Consider the following 17,867-nt stretch of genomic DNA (forward strand, 5'->3'; position numbering starts at 1 on the left):
GGCCTCCAGCAGACAATCTTGAGGGAAGGAAAGCCAGACTTCGGTTTTGTTTTTTGGGGGAATTGTTTTCCTTTTTTTTTTTTTTTTTTTTTTTAAGTTACTTTTGGAATTTTTGTTGGCAAATTCTGTGTGATCTTTTTCAAAAAAAAAAAAAAAAAAAAAAGAAAAGAAAAAAAGATTCAATTGGAAAAATACCATCGCTTGGAGTGGTTCATTTCGGGGCCTGGGGTGGGCTGGGGGCCCTGTTCTGGGGGGAGCCTGCCACTGCAGGACAGTGGAGGGTGGAGGGAGTCTGAAGGCTGGGCCGGTGGTCACTGGCCACATGTGGCTGTTGAAATTTGAGCTAATTTAAACGGGGGACATTAAAAGCTGCTTCTCAGTTGCACCAGTTGCCTGTCCAGGGCTCAGCGGCTGCTGTATCAGGTAGGACACAAAGTACCTGGTGTTTCAAAAGTTGTGTCCACACCTGGAGAAGACACTGCAGGTCCAAGTGGCCTTGAGCCTGCCTTGAACCTCTGGTCCTAGAAAAGCAGCAGGGAGGTGACACTGGCTGCAGATGTCATTCTGGCTTTGCTGTCGCGGCTGTGACAAAGGGCAAGGCAATGACAAATGTGAACACCAAGGGCAGCTGGTGCAGTCTCTGGAGGGAAGGGTTTGGCATGGGCTCTGCTGGCCCTGTGCAGTGTGACTGTCACCAGGGGATGGGCGCCCCTGCGGCCCACAGGTGTGGGAGGAGGGGGTGTGCCGGTGCCATCTGGTGGCCACCTCTGGCATTGCTCCTTGGGCTTGGCCCACCACTGCCACCTGTGCCCCCAGGGGATGCAGCAGGTTCCTGAGGCTGCAGGCCTGGAGCTCAGGTGGCCCTCCATCAAGGGAACCCCAGTTCTCCTTGGGGGAAACTGAGGCTCAGAAAGGTACAAGAATGTGTCCAAACTATACAGATCAGTTAGAGCTGGGGCCTGAGCCCAGAAGGCTCAGATTCATGTCACCTGGCTTTGAGTCCCTGAGGAACAGGGGCCAACCTGCCTCCCCGATCCTCACGAGGGCTGAGGGGGCACCAAGGTGTGTGACAAGCCCCACCCCATGTGAACAGTCCCCGCCTCACACCTGGCCCCCCAAACCTCCTCCCAGTGCAGGCGGACCCTTTCCAAGGCGGGAGACGGAGGTCCAGCACTGTGGGCTGGCCTTATCCCTGGCACCCTCCTCCCGCCTCCAACACCCCAGATGGCGGTCCTGCCCCAGCCCATCCCCACCCGAATGCATCTCAGCAGGTGCGGTAAGGCAGTCTCTGCCGTCATCTTTTAATGGCCAGTGCGGTACAGTTAGAGGACACACAGGTGGACAGGACACAGCAGGGGACAGGACAGGGCAATCACAGCTGGGACCAGGGATGTGGAAGGACCGGTGACCTCCCCAGGAAAAACCGTCCTTGGCAGGACACCCCAAAACCAGCCTGATGACTGAAAGAGCCCTCTAGTCCCTCCCTACTTGCAGGGACTCTTGGGCTCCACTTGTCCCTCCTTGAGCCTCGCTGGGTCAAGAGGCCACTTCAGACAAGAGGGCCTACTTTGTGGTCCTGACACCTGTCCCTCCTTATGTTCTGAGAACAACCAGGGGGCAATAGGGACACCCCTGCTAGGCACAGCCCCTGGCCTGTGCATCAGGGTGCACGGGAGACCTCAGTAGGGGCAGCTGCCCAGGCCAGCTGTGCTGTGCACACGGAGAGGCCAGTGCAGACCCAGAGGTGCCATCCCCCCGGGCAAGTGCACTGTGTTTGGGAGAACTAGTGCTTGAAGTAGGGCACCCCCAGCTGGTGCCATGGACAGGGATGGTTTTTTGCCATCCTGTGTGGGGAAGGCTGGGTCTGACCCTGCAGAGTGCTGTCCTGGCTAGAGTTGGGACCACTGGATAGACGGGAGGACGGGTGTGAGGCTGGACACAGGACACAGTGCTGAGCAGAGCCCTGGGTACAAACACGCTCTAGGTTGCTGGACCCAGAGAGGTGGCGTTACTGGCATGGTCGGAGGCCGGGGCCCCGCAGGCACTGCAGGCAGGGACAGGACAGGGAGGGGCCTCAGGCCTCAGGGTCCTCGTTAGCCTGAGCAGCCCTCCCTGGGCAGCAGGCAGGGCCAGCAGCCTGCAGTGTCCTGATTCAGGGGCCAGCAGAGATGGAGCCGTTGGCGGAGCGGAGGCAGCTGCTGTGGGCATCACGGGTGAGGCTGTAGGTGCAGTAGGCCACGGCGGAGCCCAGGGTCAGCCCAGACATGTAGGACACCGTCATGGTGTTCCCTGTGGACGAGACTGGCCTGAGCGGGGAGATATGGGGCAGCCAGGGCCACACCAGCTGGACCAACCCAGTGGCCCGTGCTCAGGTGTGGTGTGTAGTGACAGCTGCCAGCTCCCAGGGAGACTGTGACACCCTGTGTGAGCACACCTTCCCAAGGACCGGCTGACCCCTGGGTCCTGGATCCTCTGCCACGGGGGACCAGGCCTCACCTGCCTCTCTGTCCCCCACCCATTTTTATCTCCAGCCTCTAAAGTCCCAACTCCCTCCTTGCCAGGGACCATTTGGGATGTCTGCTGGGCTCCTCGAACACACCATGGCCCCAGTCCAAGTCCAAGCCACCCCCCACGGGCCTCCTGTGTCTCAGTCCACGGCAGCACCAGCCTTCCTGCCCTGAGCCGGGCCCCAAACCTGGGCGCCCTGTGACTTGCTCTCGCCCATCTCCCCACCTGTCGGTGCCACAAGCAGGGCAGGGAATGTTCCTGGAGCTGAGGCGCCGCCCCGCACACAGGAGGGCTCCCCTGGGAGTTGCAGGAGTGCGTGAAATGGTTTCCAGAAGTCCCCACACCTACACCCTCCCTGGCCTCGTCTTGACCCCTAAAATCCAAGCACAGGCTCTGCTCTCGGGCCGTGGCTGCTCCAGGCTTCAGGTTCCTTACCCTGGGCTGCTGGGAGAGAGCCCCGCACACTCCTCTGGCAAGCAGCCTTACCTGCCAGCTCGCGCTGTTTGGGGCTCACTTTGCCTGCCGCCAGGATCATGGGCACACTGCCGAAGTAGCCGTTGCTGATGCCCATGAGCAGGGAGAAGATGCAGGGCCAGGCCGGGTGGCGGAGGGCAGGCGTGCCAGTGGGGTAGACGCACAGGATGAACAGGGGAATGAAGACCACACGCAGGCAGGAGCAGGCCAGCAGGTGGGTGCCCCGCCAGTCCACGGGCAGGGCTGCCAGGATCTGCAGGGAGCCAGGCGTTGGGACACCTGCCCGGCCCTGCCCTTCCCAGCCTACCTCCTCTCCTATCTCCGCTGTAGATTCTGACCACACCCTTGTCCCCAGATGCCCTGGGTCTGTCCAGAGTGCCCAGCCGTCTCCAGCTTGCCCTCAAAGATGCACCATAGCCCACTTATGGCAACAGATGGTCCTTGTCAAGTGCTTGACCCCAATCTACACACAACACATCCCAAAGATGGGACCTTGACCTATGAGAGAAATGAGGGTCAAGCTACCTGTATCAAGCACGGGACGGGGACAGGAGTAAGGTTGGACCCGCTATCTCAGCCCTGCTCCCTCGGAAACACCAGCTCATTTCTCAGCCCTCTGAGCGGCGGGACCCTAAACCAGTGGCCCCCCTCTCAGAGCCTCAGCTCTTCATCCAGAAGATGAGGCCCATCCTGAACCCACAAGGCATCGGAAACGGCAGCGTGACTCCTGCTCCATCCACAGGCGAGGCAGACAGGTGCCGCCTGGGGCCTTCTGGTCCCTTTGGGTGGCTTCTGGGTGCTTCTTCCCTCTCTGCCTACCTCCAGGGCCTGTGCCTGGGGGACCACCCCAGAGACCCACTGACTAGTGACTGTGGGGCAAGAGGACAGGTCAGTCTGGCCGCTGAGATGCAGTTGGCACTTGGAGCCACCTTACCGGACCAGGCAGGGGCCACCCTCCAAGGGGTGCTGGTGGGGACAGTGATACTGCATGGTTGCCACACTCCCTGCCTGAGTCCCGTATGCACCTTCGGCCTGGGGATCTTCCCAGATGGGCCAGGACCACCAGGGGCAGGGCAGGCGGGCAGCCCACCTTGCCCACGAAGTCCGAGAGGTTGAACACAGCCATGACCAGGATGGGCAGCCATTCACCCAGCACGCAGTGGCGGATCTCGGACTCCAGGCCAGGGAACAGGCACAGTGTGATGAAGTAGGTCACCGCGATGGACAGCATGTCGGCCCAGATGACCCGGGCCACCACGTAGCGGTGCAGCAGCAGAGCTGGGGGAGTGGGCGGGGTCAGAGGGCGGCACCCCCAGGGGCCCTGCCCGCCTCCCACTGGCGCCACCTGGGCATGCAGACAGGACGTGGGTTCCCCTCACCTCTGAGGGTGGGCCAGCTCCGCTTGACGCGGGGCCGAGGCACGTCAAAGCGCATGTAGGCCCCGCCACTGCCGGCCACCTCGTGGGCAGGGCTGTCCAGGGAGTCGCTGTTGGCCAGGCCCGGGGCTTGGTGCTCCTGCAGGGAGGAGGGGCCCGATGGAGTTTGGAGAAAGGGACACAGACCAGGCATCAAGCCCAAGGAAGGAAAGCCACATTCAGGCTGACATTCAGTTGGCACCAACTGTGTACAGCCACCCTCTTTCCTCACTTCCCAAGATGTCTCAGAGATAGCAATTCCTTCTCAAGACTCCATAAACCCTCTCCCCGCCTGTGACCACACCAGGCCCAGCACCCCACCCACGCCATGCCCAGAGGCCCCTCGAGGCCGCCCTGTGTTCCGTTTCTCTGTTGTCCCCCAAACATACCCGGCTTCTCCCAGCCTGAGTCTCTGCACATGCCCCCCAGCCCCTCCTGTGGCTTTGAGACTCCCCTTCAGGTGAGTTGGCACTCAGTCCCTCCTCAAGAGCCTCCCGGATGGAGGGGTTCCCCAGATCGCTCCCCTGGGCTCCACCAGGGCCAGTCCACTGCAGTGTCCCCAGTCAAGAGTCCAGCCAATTCCCTAGATCAAAACCTGCATGACCATTCTTCCCACTTTGCTGATGAGGACACTCTTTGGCCCCCCTGCCCTGCCTCCCTCCAGGTATCCAGGCACTCCTGGCCTGAAGGTGTCTTCAGACCCCCCATCTGCCAGCTGCTGGCCGGGGGCGCTATGCAGCCATGGCGCCACCAGAGGGCACCCAAGCTGCCCCGGAGGGTCCACAGCCTGCCCAGCAGTCCTTGCCCACCCAGGGAGTGATACCAAAGCCACTCACTGGCCTGAGGTGTTGTGCTGGGGACCCTGCAGGGGAGGAGCCTCTGCTGGGGTTGGGAGGCCAGCAGCTGGCTCCTGTTGGGTCCTGACCTCAGCAGAGCCAGGAGCCACAGGCCTGAGCCCCCAGTCATCCTTTGCTCCTGCCTGGGGCACACCATTTCCTGGCTGGCTCTTGTGTCCTCCCTGTGGGGGTTATGGGGACTCTGCCCCACCTCTTGGGTCCTCTCCCTGACTCTGGACAGGAACTCAGGCAGCAGTGAGCCTTGCTGCCCTCCTGGGAGTCTGGCCCAACAGGATGGGAACTTCTGTCTGCAGTATGTGGGGTGTCACAAAGAAGGGAACCGTGTGCACCCCACTTCGCAGGCTACAGCAGCTGAAGGAGCCCCTAACCCCACAGAATGCAGATGGGTGCAGCCTGAAACCCAGGGCCAAGGAGGGGCCCAGGGAAGGAACTCTGCCAGGACTGGCGGCAGGGATGGATGCCGGTCCAACCTACACCTGGAGTGAGCACTTACAAAGTGGATGTCCCCGGCGGCGACGTCGTGGTGCACACGGTAGCCTGCCCGGCAGCCTCGGCTGTCGCGCGGCCGCGTGGTGTAGTAGAGCACAAAGCGGCTGCGGCGCACCAGCAGGTGCAGCAGGAAACAGAGCAGCTCCAGGCCCACCGAGACCAGGAAGAAGATGAGCGTGCTGGCGCGCTCGTCCGGCAGCAGCAGCTTGGTGAGGATGCGGCTCAGAGAGATCATCACCCCCGCGGTGCCTGGGGACAGGGAGGAGGGGCTGGGGCCTGACCCCGCCCCCAGCACCGCCCCATGCAACTGCGCCCCACCCAGCCCTCACCTGGTCATTAGTCCCCCAGCCTCGCACCTCCCAGCACCCCAGGACCGTGCAGGCTCACTGTCCCCTCCAGCACTGTTGCCTGAGCTCGGCCCCCTCGAAGTCAGTCTGTCTGTCTGTCTGTCTCTCTCTCTCTCTCGGCCTTTCCTGAGGGCCCAGCACTGTCCAGGCAGAGGATCTAATGGGAACACACAGGGCTCTTCTCGGGGCTTCCATGTCCCAGAAGCACAGGAGGCAGGTTGGGGTCGGGGAACTGTAACAGGTTTCCCACGGAGCACAGAGAGGGCAGGGGCGTTAGAGAACTCCTGTCCCAGGAGGGGACTCCAGTCTGCAGGACAAGGGAGTCAGGCATGGACGGGGGGACTAGCGGCCCGGCATGGGGCTGGTATGGGCCATGTACTCAAGCGTTAAGAACAGAAGGAAGCCGGGCGCCATGCCGTGGTACAGGCCTGTCATCCCAGCGACTTGGGAGGCTGAGGCAGGAGGATCGCAAGTTCAAGGTCGGTGCCAGCAATTTAGCGAGACCCTAAGTAACTTAACGAGACTCTGTCTCTAAATAAAAAAAATAAAAAGGGCTGGAGATGTGGCTCAGTGGTTGAGCACCCTGGGTTCAGTCCCCAGTACCCCAAAACAAAACCAGGAGGCTGACGACCGAGGACACGGGGAGAATCACTGGCTCCAACGCCCTGCCGGGCCAGGAAGTAGGCGGCAGGACAACGGGGTGGGCCGCCTACAGGCACTGGAGTGCAGAGGACAGACTGAAGGAGGGTGCCCCAGGGCCTGTCCACGACCCGAGGACTGCTGGGTAGGTTATGGCTTGAAGGCGGGGTCAGGGGGCTGAGGAGGGGCAGCCAGTGGGGAAGGGGCTCTGAGAAAGGTCTTGGCTGAGGGTAAATACCCTACTTCATGGGAGAGGCGGGGCTGAGCCCCAGGCACACAGGACATGCCACACTCCAGCCACCACACTCCAGAAACAGAGTGTGCATGCGCACACACGCCCGCACACGCGCCCCTGGCTGGGAGTGAGTCCCACTCCACCCGTCCCCAGCCCAGCATGCCCAGGGCACATGCTTGCGGTTCCCCAGAAATAAGCTCCCAGAGCCCAAGGCAGCTCAGTGCCCCCTCTGGGGTCTCGATACTCACTCTCCCCAGTCATCACCCCCTGCGTGTACCTCTTGGGCAGCATCCCCGTGTACCCATAGAAGCTGGATTGCTGCACTTAAGAGAGAGAGGGGACACCGTGAGACACCAGCGGTCACCTGCAGGCGGGAGAGGTGCGTGCAGAGAAGTCAGCACCACCCCGGCTGAGAGGGTCCTGAGACCGCCTTGCAGCTGTGGCAGGAACAGGGATGTCACCATAGTACACATGATGCCGTTCACATCCCTGCCCGTGGGGTTGGCAGGGCCACCAAGGAGCCCTGGCCAATGGAACAGGCGCAGAGATGACATTGGCACTTGAGGACGAGGCAGTGCAAGCTCACTTGGCCTTTCCATCTTCCTCCAGTAGTGACCCAAGAGGCCGCCACCTCCGGGAGGCTGTCGGACTGAGAACCCCAGTCCCCGAGAGACTGTGGAACACAGCCGTTCCCACTGGCGTGAGTTGGACAGGCAACAAGAGCGAGAAATCCGTTTCATATGAAGCAGAGGTTTCTGGGCTCCTTTGTTAGCACAGCAGAGCTGCTCTTGTCCCATCCAGCACAGAAATCCAGCAGGATTCAGGGAAAATGTGCTGACTTAGACCCCCAAACCCAGCAAGTCCCTAACTGCAGGCCCTGACCTGGTTGGGCTCTACCACTGAGTCACATTCCAGCCCTTTTTATTTTCCATTCTGAGACAGGGTCTCCCCAGGTTGCTGAGGCTGGCCTGAAATCGAAATCCTCCGAAGGCCTAAGCCTCCCGAGTAGCTGGAATTGCAGGCATGCGCCATGGTACCCAGGTCAGCCCTTGCTTTTTGACAGAACAGACCAGACCTGAGCACGCTGCCTGGGTGGGACCACGATGCCACAGCCCTGATGGCCTACACAAATGTGCACGCATGTTCCTGGGGTCCTCTTGCCAAACGCATTGCTTCCTGGAAGTCAGGGTCAAATACAGCTTTGAAGGCTGCGGCAGGAGCTCAGAGGCAGAGTGCTTGCCGAGCATGTGTGGAGGCCCTGGGCTGCATGCCTGGCATCCACTCTCCCCCTCTCCCAAATAAAAGGCTTGAAAGTCTGCAAAACGGTTCACGTGGACCCTTCCAAAATGTCACTGCCATGAATGACAGACAGGCAGAGGAATCATCCCAGATTAAAGGAGATGAAAAGATGTGCCAGTACACACAGGTGAGATGCTGGAGTGGATCCAGGTCAGGAAAACAGTGGGGCCAAGGGTCTGGGCTGTTGTTCAGTGGTTAGCGCCTGCCTCACGTGCACGAAGCCCTGGGTTCCAGCCCCAGCAAAACAAAACCACCACCAAAGGACATTATTGGGCAATCGCTGAGATCTAAGTCTAGATGGTGGCTTGATAACAGTCTCCCCACAGTGAACTTTCCAGACTCTGGCAGTTGTAACGTGGTTCCAGAAATATCTAAATTGGGCGCAGCGGCACACACCTGTAATCCCAGACTCATGAGGCCGAGGCAGGAGGATACCAAGTTCAAGGTCAGCCTCAGCAACTTAGCCAGACCCAATCTCAAACTCAAAGGGGCCAGGACTGTAGCTCAGGGGTGGAGTATCCTTAGATCACTTCCCAAGTACCAAAAAATTCTAGAAAATGTGCCCTGAAGTATTAGCGTTAGGCAGCAAAGGTGAAGATTTATTTATATTTAAGGGGAATTTACGTCTGCAGAGGAGCGGCAGAGGGAGGGGCGCGCATGGGAGTTCACTGTTTTATGTTTGCAAGCTTTTTGGAGGTTTGCAATTTTTTAAAATAAAAGATTTTAGAAAAAAAAAATAAAATCCAGAGCCCTAGCCCAAAAGGAACAGAGCCACGGACGGGAAGTTCCTGCAGGCCAGTTCACCTCAGAGGAAGCTGGGGGCACCTTGGCCGTGGCTGTGGGGAATGGCGAGGCCGTGCGCTGGGCCGGGGCAGCCCCCAGCATGCAGCCCAGTCCCTCCCTACCTGTGCAGCCGAAGGCCACGGTACCCACGGCAGCCAGGTTGATGGCATAGGCCTGGTCGTGTGCGAAGAGCTGCAGCCACACGTCACAGACACTGATGAAGAGCAGGGGACCCAGGGCTAGGAGGTAGCCTGTGGGGATAGGCCGGTGAGGGGTGGCCTCTCCCCCGCCCCTCCCCTCCCCTGGAGTCGGCCCAGGTGCCCTCGATACTTGAGGGGCACCCCAGAGTGCTTCCTGGAGGAGGCACCATTTGAGCTGAGCCTTGAAGCTGGATGTTGCTGTGAAGAGGAAGGGAAAGGAAAAGCCTGCTGGACCAGGAGCTGGCGCGGGCCCCCGGGGACAGTGTGCATGCAAAGCATCCCTAGGAAACGTGCCCATTTTACAGATGGGGAGCATGAGGCCCAGGGAACCCGGGGAGGCGGGTGCGGGGCAGGCACGGGAGCTGGGAGACGTGGCGGCGCACCCGTGGTGATCCTGGTGTGCAGGTTCAGCCTCTCCACCAGGACGTTATTCAGGAGCACAGCGGCCAGCGCCACCAAGATGTAGGTGAGGCTCATGTCGAACACAATGGAGGTCCCTGGAGGGCCAGGGACAGTAGGTACTCAGGGGCAGCCCACCCTCTGCCCACCCTTGCTCACCCCAGAAGCCGACTGCCCAGAGGGTGAGTGGCTGCCCGGAGGCCACTCAGCAATTCAGAGTTGAGCCAAGATTTGAATAGAAAGGGTCACTGAGCGGGGTCCTGGCCCAGGGCTTTTGGGAGGGCCACAGCCCCAGCTGAGTCCGCTGAGCGCCCTGTGAGGCTGGCCGACGGGGGAGCACCCACCTGGGTACTTGTGGTGCAGGTAGTCAACATCGGTGATGAAGCTGTTGTAGGGCAGCAGGAAGCCCACGCCGGCCAGCAGCATGGCGAAGTAGATGGCGTGGTAGCGGTCATCGGGCACGGGCTCCTCCACCGCTAAAGCCAGAGACCTCAGGTCAGAAGAGGGCAAGCCCACTCACGACAGCCACCGCACTCAAGGCCGCTGCCCACCACCACGGCAACGCGCATCCCTGAGGCCACGGCCGCCCAGGGGCCTGTCATGGCCCAGTGCCAGGGCTGCTGTCACCAGAGCACCACCAACATGGGTACCTTCACCGTATCTACTGCCATCAAGACCATGGCCTGTCCACAGCCAGGAGGCCGCTGCCACCAGTGTGCCCCATCATGGCCGCAGCCTAGCTGGACAGAACAGGCTTCTGAAGACTCCACCATAGGGCCAGCTGGGTGGCAGTGCCTCAGGGGCCAGTTCCCCTGGGGGAGCCTGCTCTGGTCCTTTGAGGCCTGTCGCTCTCTTCCCTGCCAGGCACAGTGGCGCACGCCTGTCATCCCAGCAGCTCAGGAGGCTGAGGCAGGAGGATGGCGAGTTCAAAGCCAGCCTCAGCAACTTAGCGAGGCCCTAAGCAACTCGGTGAGACCCTGTCTCTAAATAAACTACAAGAAGGCCTGGGGACGTGGCTCCGGGTCGAGCGCCTGGCTGTAAGTATGTTACACAGTGACCGAATATTCTTGTTTTCTTCACGTTTGTGTGTTCTCATCACTAACAAGGGTTCATGACCGTCACCTTCGGGCTCGGTGTGGAAGGGACAGGATATGGACGGAGAAGTGTGACTGGCTGGCAGGATGGCGTGGTGCCCTCTGGGGAAAAGGCTGGAGTGGTGTGGGGACATGGCGGGAGCTGCACCATGCTCGGTGGCAACGTGACTGGCACCGCCTTTGGAGGACGAGGGCGACTGGGTGGACTGTCGCTGCTCTGAGCCAACATGGCGAGCTGAAGTACCTCCTGGGTTGTCAATGAAGTGTCCGCCTGGGTGTTGCTGGGAAGGCTTCTGCACAGTAAAGTCCCTCCTCAGTGGACTCTGACTTGGTCAAAAGGAAAATGGGGGCTGGGCTGTGGCTCAGTGGTAGAGCACTTGACCACTGGGTTTTATTCTCAGCACCACATATAAATAAATAAGTAAATAAAATAAAGGCTCATCAGCAACTAAAAAAAATAAAGGAAAAAGACCCAGGGTGGGCCTGGCCCAAGCAGGAGAAACCTTCAGGCTTTCCTAGAGTTCACATTCTCGCCAGCTCACGACTCCAGCCTCTTGGTGACCTTCCTTCCTGAGTGTATGCCATACAGACTTCTGGCTGGTTGCTGTGGTTGGGTATGTTTTGTCACCAAGCAGTCATGGTCCCCAGTGTGGCAGTGTTGAGAGGTGGAATACCTTTAATCTTTAGGAGGTGATGCAGCCTTTAAAAGGGGCTGAGGGTTCTCTTAAGGAGCGTTCTCACTCTTGGGAGAAGTCCTGAGACTGGGTTGTTGTCAGTGAGCCCGGCACCTCCCCTAAATCTCTCTTGCCTCCAGTCTCCCACATGACCTCTCTACTTCTCCTGGGTTCTGACTGCTGCGATGCCATCTGCCATGAGGCCTCACTAGGACTGAGCAAGATGCCAACATCATGCTGTGAAATCTCCAGCACCGTTAGCTGAAGAAACCTCTCTTCTTTATCAAGTACCCAGCCTCTGGGTTTTGTTATAGCAAAAGAAAACGGGCTAGGGCACTGGCTTCACCAGCCTCCGCATTAGTGAGCTGATTCTGTGGTAATCAATCTACCCGTGCCCGCACATATCACATCTATAACTGTCTACGCCTCTACCTACTTACTCACTGTCTGCCTGCCTGTCTCCTGCTGACTCTGCTTCCCTCCTCGAGCCCTGACCGATCACCAAGCCCACCATCACCTGGGCCATGTTGGTTAGGGTCCACCACTGCCCCTATGGCCATCATTCATGGCTGCCAGGACCCCTGCCCACGATGTCTACTGGCCCCCAGGGAACAGGTCCCGAGCTAGTTCTGTCCCTCCACACAGGAGCAGAGCCCTGTCTCCCTAGCACAGGGCTTGGTCTGCAGAACCTCCACTGCCCACATGCAAAGAGAAGGGACCAGAGAACGAAGCCACACTCAGCCTGAAGTGGTGCTTGTATAAACAATAGCCACTCTCCAAAAGAATCGGTCATTACAGGGGCCTCTTGAGTGCCAGGATGGTCCTGGCCCTGGGGAAGCATTAGGGTGGCACAGTTCAGTCCCCTGAGGAGCATACTGACCAACAGAGAAGGGAGGTGACTTGCCCTCATCCCCAAGCAGGCAAAGGACAGGAGGTGGGGTTGAACCCAGACTTCAGATCCAGTCTGCAAGTCTGATCTCACAGTCACTTCGCCCAGTTCTTCAAGGTGGGGAAACTGAGATCAGAGAGGTTGGGTCCCCGCCCAAGGGCACACAGCTGGGCTGAAAGCCAGCTCTTTGAGCCTCACATCCAATCTTCCTTCCAGGCTCTTTTGCAGTTAGGCACGGTTTGATTTGCCAATGAATGTGACCAATGTCACTTCTAGATTAAAGTCTCATGGGTCGATGCATGAGGTGACACACCTGGCCACGCCCTCACTCACCAGAGTCCATGGACGTCAGGATGCCCCTGGCCCTAAGGCCCTGGTCCCGCGCTGCCTCCGCTACCGCTGCCCTGGCCTCCAGCTGGAGACCCTGGAGGCCGAAGCTGGTCACCACACTCCTGTCAGGAGTGCCCACCACTCCGGACTCTTTGAGGCGCTGGCTCCCAACGGAGCCCATGGCGGCCTGTGCTGCAAAGGAAGGAGGTGAGGCAGGGGAGGGAAGAGGACGGGAGGACACCCCCGGCCCCACCTGGCAGTACTCCGGGGCCGTCCCTTCCACTCATTCCTCCTTTTTGATATTTCACCACGAAGGACACAAACAGCAGTGAGGTGATGTCGCCCCGGGTGTCCTAGGAAGCTCACTCGTGTTGCTATGGAGACGGGATGGGAAGGGTAGAGCCTGCAGCCCAGGAGACCAGCTCAGAGGCTGTCACCCAGCAGCAACCACGGTGGCCTGCCTGTGGGTGGCGGCAGTGATGTGGGAGGAAGGGGGGGAGTGGGACTATCTGGAGGTGGAACCCCAGGACTTGGTGAGCAATCAGGAACAATGGGGACATTATGGAGCACTTTGTGTGCCAGTACCAAGCAAGAAGCACCTCACGTGTCCCTTGTCCCTGGGAGGGAGGTGCTGAAATTCATCCATTATTCAGCCAACAAAAGGGGTGCTCCTGCTCTGGCCTCAAAGGCAGAAAGTGGTACAGCCTGGACCCAAAAGCAGGTCTGTGTGGCATTCGGAGCCCCCATTCCCCTTTTGGTTCTGGGGCCAACCACCTTTAGTGACAGGCAGTTCTGCCTATGGTCTTGCCTCAGTGCTCCTTGCTTCAGTTTGGATCTGCTAGCCCTTACCTTTGGGGGAAAGGCAAGGAGCTCGGTGTTCCCTGGTAGGGAGACCCCCACTCTGTAGGCAACTGTGTGCACAGGGTGCCCAGCTTTCCCCCTAAAACGTTTATTCATTTTTTTTTTTTTTAATAACACTGATCCATTTATCTGACTAAAAAATGGATACAAGGTAGAAACTTGCAACAAAGGTAGAGATGAGACACCACAGCACTGGGCTCCCAAGAGCCGTGCTCAGTGTCCCCGGCCCCACAGGCATGCGCAAAAGAATGCACAGAGGAAGCTGGGAGACGCCAGCCCTCAAGGACCCGAGTGCCCCGTTACTCCTGTGACCTCTGGGGCTGACCTGCCACATGCCCATCTCTGGCTTTGCCTCTCCAGCTCCCCTGCCTCAGTTTACCCCATCTCCAGCTGCCCGATGGGTGTGCTCCTCTCTGGGCCCCTGTCCCCCTTCTCTAGGCTCTACCAGTTTTACTGAGCCAGTGGCATGACGGGGGCTTCCTGGGGCTAGGAACCCGCAGCCCTCCCTGTTTCTGGTCTAGAAGGGCTGGGGCAAGTCTGCCCCTGCCAGCTGGGGCTGACCCAGGGGATCGGTAGCCATGACCAGTGGAAATGAGGTCAGAGGCTTCTCCTTCTGGGGCCTGGGAAGCTGGGCTCACCTCCCCTCCTGGCTTGAGGCTTTCCTGATAGCCCCGAAGTTCCTGGCTCCTCTGGCCACATCTGGCACTGGGAGGACAGAGCAGGGTCTAGGATGGAGCTGGCCTGGGCCTCAATGATGGCGGCCTCGCCTATTAACTGGACACACCAGCCTGACCTCAAGAGTTGTGGGTCAGCGATGGCTTGGAGAGCCTTGCTCAGGCCCTTCTGGGGTCCTGGCCCACCTGGCCTCCCCATCAGACACACAGAGCCAGGGGAAGGGCCTGGTGGGCATCCACATCCTGAGAGGAAGGGCTCCGGAAATGCAGTGCCAGGTCCCACAGCGTCCTGGATGTGCCCGGGCAGCACGTGAGGCCTCTGCCTCACTGAGGCCGCCCCACCCGCGAAGGCGGACGTGCTCAGCGTCAGCCAGGAGGAGGCCCCTCTGCTCCCTCTGGCTCAGTCAGTGTGGCGGGCAGCTGCCACCTACACCGCCCGCCTCAGCCACCATCCCGTGGCCTTTAACTCTCTCCTCCCCCAACACCCCCACTCACACCAGCTGCCCAGGGTCTCAGATTGTTCCTCCTCTTGTGTCCCCTTAAATTAAGATTTAAGGACATAGACATAAAGTCAGTGTTCATGAGACTCTTCTCTGTTCCTTCACCCTGAGCTACGAGGACTCCTCGGTGCCAGCCCCACAGAGTAGCTGAAACGACATAGGTCATTTCTTTGGCCTTTAGACCATCCCCTGGGCCTCAGTGTCCCCACCTCATTATTGCGAGGACACAGTAGCAAAGCAAGGGGAGAGAGTATTTCATGAATGGAGAGGGGCTGCATGGCTGGTGTGGAAGGTGTGGCTGCACACAGTAGGTGTTCAGTAGTGGCACAGCAGCTGCCTAGAGAGCGCCATGTGGGTCAGAGGGCTCCTGATCCTCTTAGTCCTGCAAAGGATGGCTCATGCCCCCATTTTGCAGAAAGGGTGACTGAGGTACACAGAGGTCTAGTCCAGGGTCAGGCAGCTCAAACTGGAGCTGGGTCTGACAGACCACCTTTGGCCACCAAGGCAGTGGGGACTGCATGTGCCCCAGGGCAGTGTGGAGGTGCGGGGTGGCAGTGCCAGGCTGGCCTGGCTCAGAGGTTGCTGAGCTCCACTTCCAGCCAGCAGAGGGACAAGGGAAACTGAATTTCACTTGGAAAGCCCGTCTGCTTACCCTCCTAGGCCTTGAACTTCTGGCTCCGCCACAAGTCCTGCTTAGCTGGATGCCCTTGGATGCCCTGTCCCCTGTCGCTGTTCATCCCACAGGCCAGCTTCTGGGCTGCCCAACTCACAGCAGCAGGGTTGTGGGTTTCAAGACCCTCAGGCCACCCACTTCCCAGGAGCCCCAGAGGACAGATGAATGTGGGGGCCATGAGCTGGGCAGGGCCTGGGACGCAGAGTAGGCTCCTGGACTGCCCAGGCCCACTGCCCTCCCGGGGCCTGGGTGCCAGCCGGTTCCCAGAGGCTCATCAGCCCCAGAGGCTCCTTCTGCTTGCCAGGCCTCAGCAGCAGCAAAGTTGGATCCCAGGCCCGGGGCCCCAGGCAGAGGGGGACCCCTTGGGCAACACGAGGTGACCCCTGGGCCCAGGCCCCACCTCTCCAGCAGCTTTCCCGAGAACTAGGAGGCGGCTGTCTGGGAAAAGGAGTGAGATGGGCGAGGGAGGTTCGGGAGGAACTTGGGGTGTGCCCGAGGAGGGAGGCAGCGCCAAGACCCAGCTTGGCCTGGGCTACCGGCTCCTGTCACCTTCCTGGGTCCGGGTCCCGCGCTCGCAACTGGGATGCTGGACGGGGCGAGGAAGCCCCCGCTTTCCGGGACAGGGGCGCGGTGGAAGACGCGGCGTCCGGGCCGGCGGAGAGGAGGGGACGGGATGGGGCCGCGCGCCGCAGACAAAGGCTCCGACAGGTCCCCGCCGGCGTCTCCCCGCGCCGCAGCTCGTCCCCGCCCCGCCCGCCGCCCTCCGCCCTCCGCCCTCGCCGCCAAGCTTACCTCGGCCGGGCCCCGGGCTGGGGTCTTCGCCGCCCCGCCGTTGCCCACTCGGGCCGGGCGCGGCCGGCGTCCTCCGCCGGTGCCAGGTCCGCCCCGGCCCCGGGTCCGCGAGCGCGTCCGGGGGGCGCAGCAGCGGCGGCGGCGGCGGCGAGCACAGCCGGGCCCGCGCTCCGCCCGCGCCCCGCCCTCGCCGGGCCCGCCCCCTGCCCCGCCTTCCACCCGCCTGGCCACGCCCTCCCCGCCCTTCGGCTCAGCCCCCTCCCCGCACCCGCCCCTCCTCCCATCCTCTCGGACCGGTCCCCTCCTCTTATCCCTCCCCGTCCTCCGCTCGGCCCTATTCCTGCCCCCGGCCCCGCCCCTCGCCCCTCCGCCTGGTCACGCCCCTCCCCTCCCCGTCCCATTCTTTCTCCCCCTCCACCCCGGCCCAACTCCGGCCCCGCCCCCTCAATCAGGCCACGCCCCTAGGGTCTTCCCCCTCCTCCTTCCCGTCCCACTTGCAGGGTGGGGGCAGGGCCGAGACCCTGTCCTGATTCCCGACCCTTGGGGCTGAGCTTTGTGGCCTTGGCGACCTCAGGGTGTCCTCCGGCTGACTTAGCCCACCATCTTCGCAGCCCATCCCTTAACCTTGGTGTCATGCCTACTCTCCTCCTCTCCCCGTCAGGGTGACCAGACTGAAATGTTTGCCGGTTGAGTAGGAGTTGGAGAGTTAGAGAAAGTGCCCAGCGCGACTCCAGACAGGTCAGGGAGTTGGGCGGCTCCCGCACCCCCGCTCCCGTGCGGCGCTCGCTGGATCCCCACTTCCTCCCAGCCTTGGATCCGACCTGACTAGGTGGCCTCCCATCACCCGGTCTTGTTTTTCTCCAGGTAAATGGAATTCTAACCCTTCCTAAACCTTGTCGCCCTAGCGCTCACACTTCGCTTGAGCTTCGGTTTACTCCCTGTGACATGTCCCTGAGAGGCCACTGAAGCTCCGGAGACATTGTTGGTTGCTGAAAAGTCTCCTCACTGTTCTGTCCCTGGAAATGAGTCGGCAATCGGGGCGGGTGGAAGGGTGAGGTCAGGAACCAGGTGGGAAGCAGAAAGTGCCAGGGTCTCTCCAGTTTGGGCTTGTCCATGGGGATCAGGGGAGGTCCCCCAGGACCAAGGCACCAGCTAGAACTGGCAGAGGTGCCGGCAAGGGAACCTGCCAGGCCCCACCTGGATGCTCTTCCTCCCCTTTCCAACATATTAGGCTTCTGCCGGAAGCACCTCGGTGACTTACACGCCTCCAGGGAGGCTCCGGGTTGCTGCTGCCCATAGCTGGGTATTCCCAAGGCCTACCCAGGAGAGGTGAAGTCCCTGAAGTAGGGACTACTTTATGGTCTCTGGGTTCTCATGCTCAGTGTTTGGTGTACACTCTCCAGGGTGAGATGCACCCCGGCCTTCCTCTGCTGTTGCTTGTGCCAGGGGCTGTCCCTAAGAATCAGCCACAGCTGGAGCTCTGAACAGGCATTCTTGGCCTCTTCAGGAAGACACACCTTGATGTCCTGGGTGTGAGAGGCTTCCAAATAAAACAAGTCCATGAGGGTGAGACTGCTATTCAGGCAAGGGACGCACCAGGTTCCCTGACCCCATGGGCTTCAATCTGATGGAGGACACTGGCAACAAATAGCGTGATTCCTAGAGCATCAAGTGCTGGAAAGACCAGAACACAGAGTGATGAATGGACAATAGCTTATGATCATGGAGAAGCAGG

General features: G+C 60.3%; 1 protein-coding gene across 4 annotated transcripts; it reads right to left on the reverse strand.

The window, feature by feature from the left end:
- Positions 1-1,287: 1,287 nt before the first annotated feature.
- On the reverse strand, positions 1,288-16,324 carry SLC29A4 (solute carrier family 29 member 4). 4 transcript variants are annotated; one of them, XM_079121083.1, is made up of 11 exons: positions 16,133-16,324; positions 12,636-12,824; positions 9,990-10,121; positions 9,630-9,743; positions 9,169-9,297; positions 7,213-7,287; positions 5,748-5,992; positions 4,362-4,497; positions 4,073-4,260; positions 2,995-3,235; positions 1,288-2,289 (listed from the first exon to the last, which is right to left on the reverse strand). In XM_079121083.1, exons 2-11 carry the CDS (start codon positions 12,811-12,813, stop codon positions 2,153-2,155), a joined length of 1,575 nt encoding a protein of 524 aa, XP_078977209.1. In that variant the 5' UTR covers positions 12,814-12,824; positions 16,133-16,324; the 3' UTR covers positions 1,288-2,152. The 4 variants fall into 4 exon arrangements, with proteins under 4 accessions (XP_078977209.1, XP_078977207.1, XP_078977208.1 ...); XM_079121081.1 differs by lacking the exon at positions 7,213-7,287 and having other exon boundaries at positions 16,133-16,240; XM_079121082.1 differs by lacking the exons at positions 12,636-12,824; positions 16,133-16,324 and adding an exon at positions 10,984-11,113.
- Positions 16,325-17,867: the final 1,543 nt, after the last annotated feature.

The sequence above is a fragment of the Sciurus vulgaris genome (assembly GCF_902686455.1).
Source record: "Sciurus vulgaris genome assembly, chromosome: 18".
Lineage (NCBI taxonomy): Eukaryota > Metazoa > Chordata > Mammalia > Rodentia > Sciuridae > Sciurus > Sciurus vulgaris.

Bases quoted from the DNA above. Each gene is read 5' to 3' on its own strand.
- SLC29A4 (XM_079121083.1), bottom strand. From the start codon at position 12,813: ATGGGCTCCGTTGGGAGCCAGCGCCTCAAAGAGTCCGGAGTGGTGGGC. The intron at 7,288-9,168 runs GTAGGGAGGGAC...CTCTCTCTTAAG, and splicing joins CGTGGCCTTCGGCTGCACAG to TGCAGCAATCCAGCTTCTAT. The intron at 3,236-4,072 runs GTGGGCTGCCCG...GGCTCCCTGCAG, and splicing joins TCTCGGACTTCGTGGGCAAG to ATCCTGGCAGCCCTGCCCGT.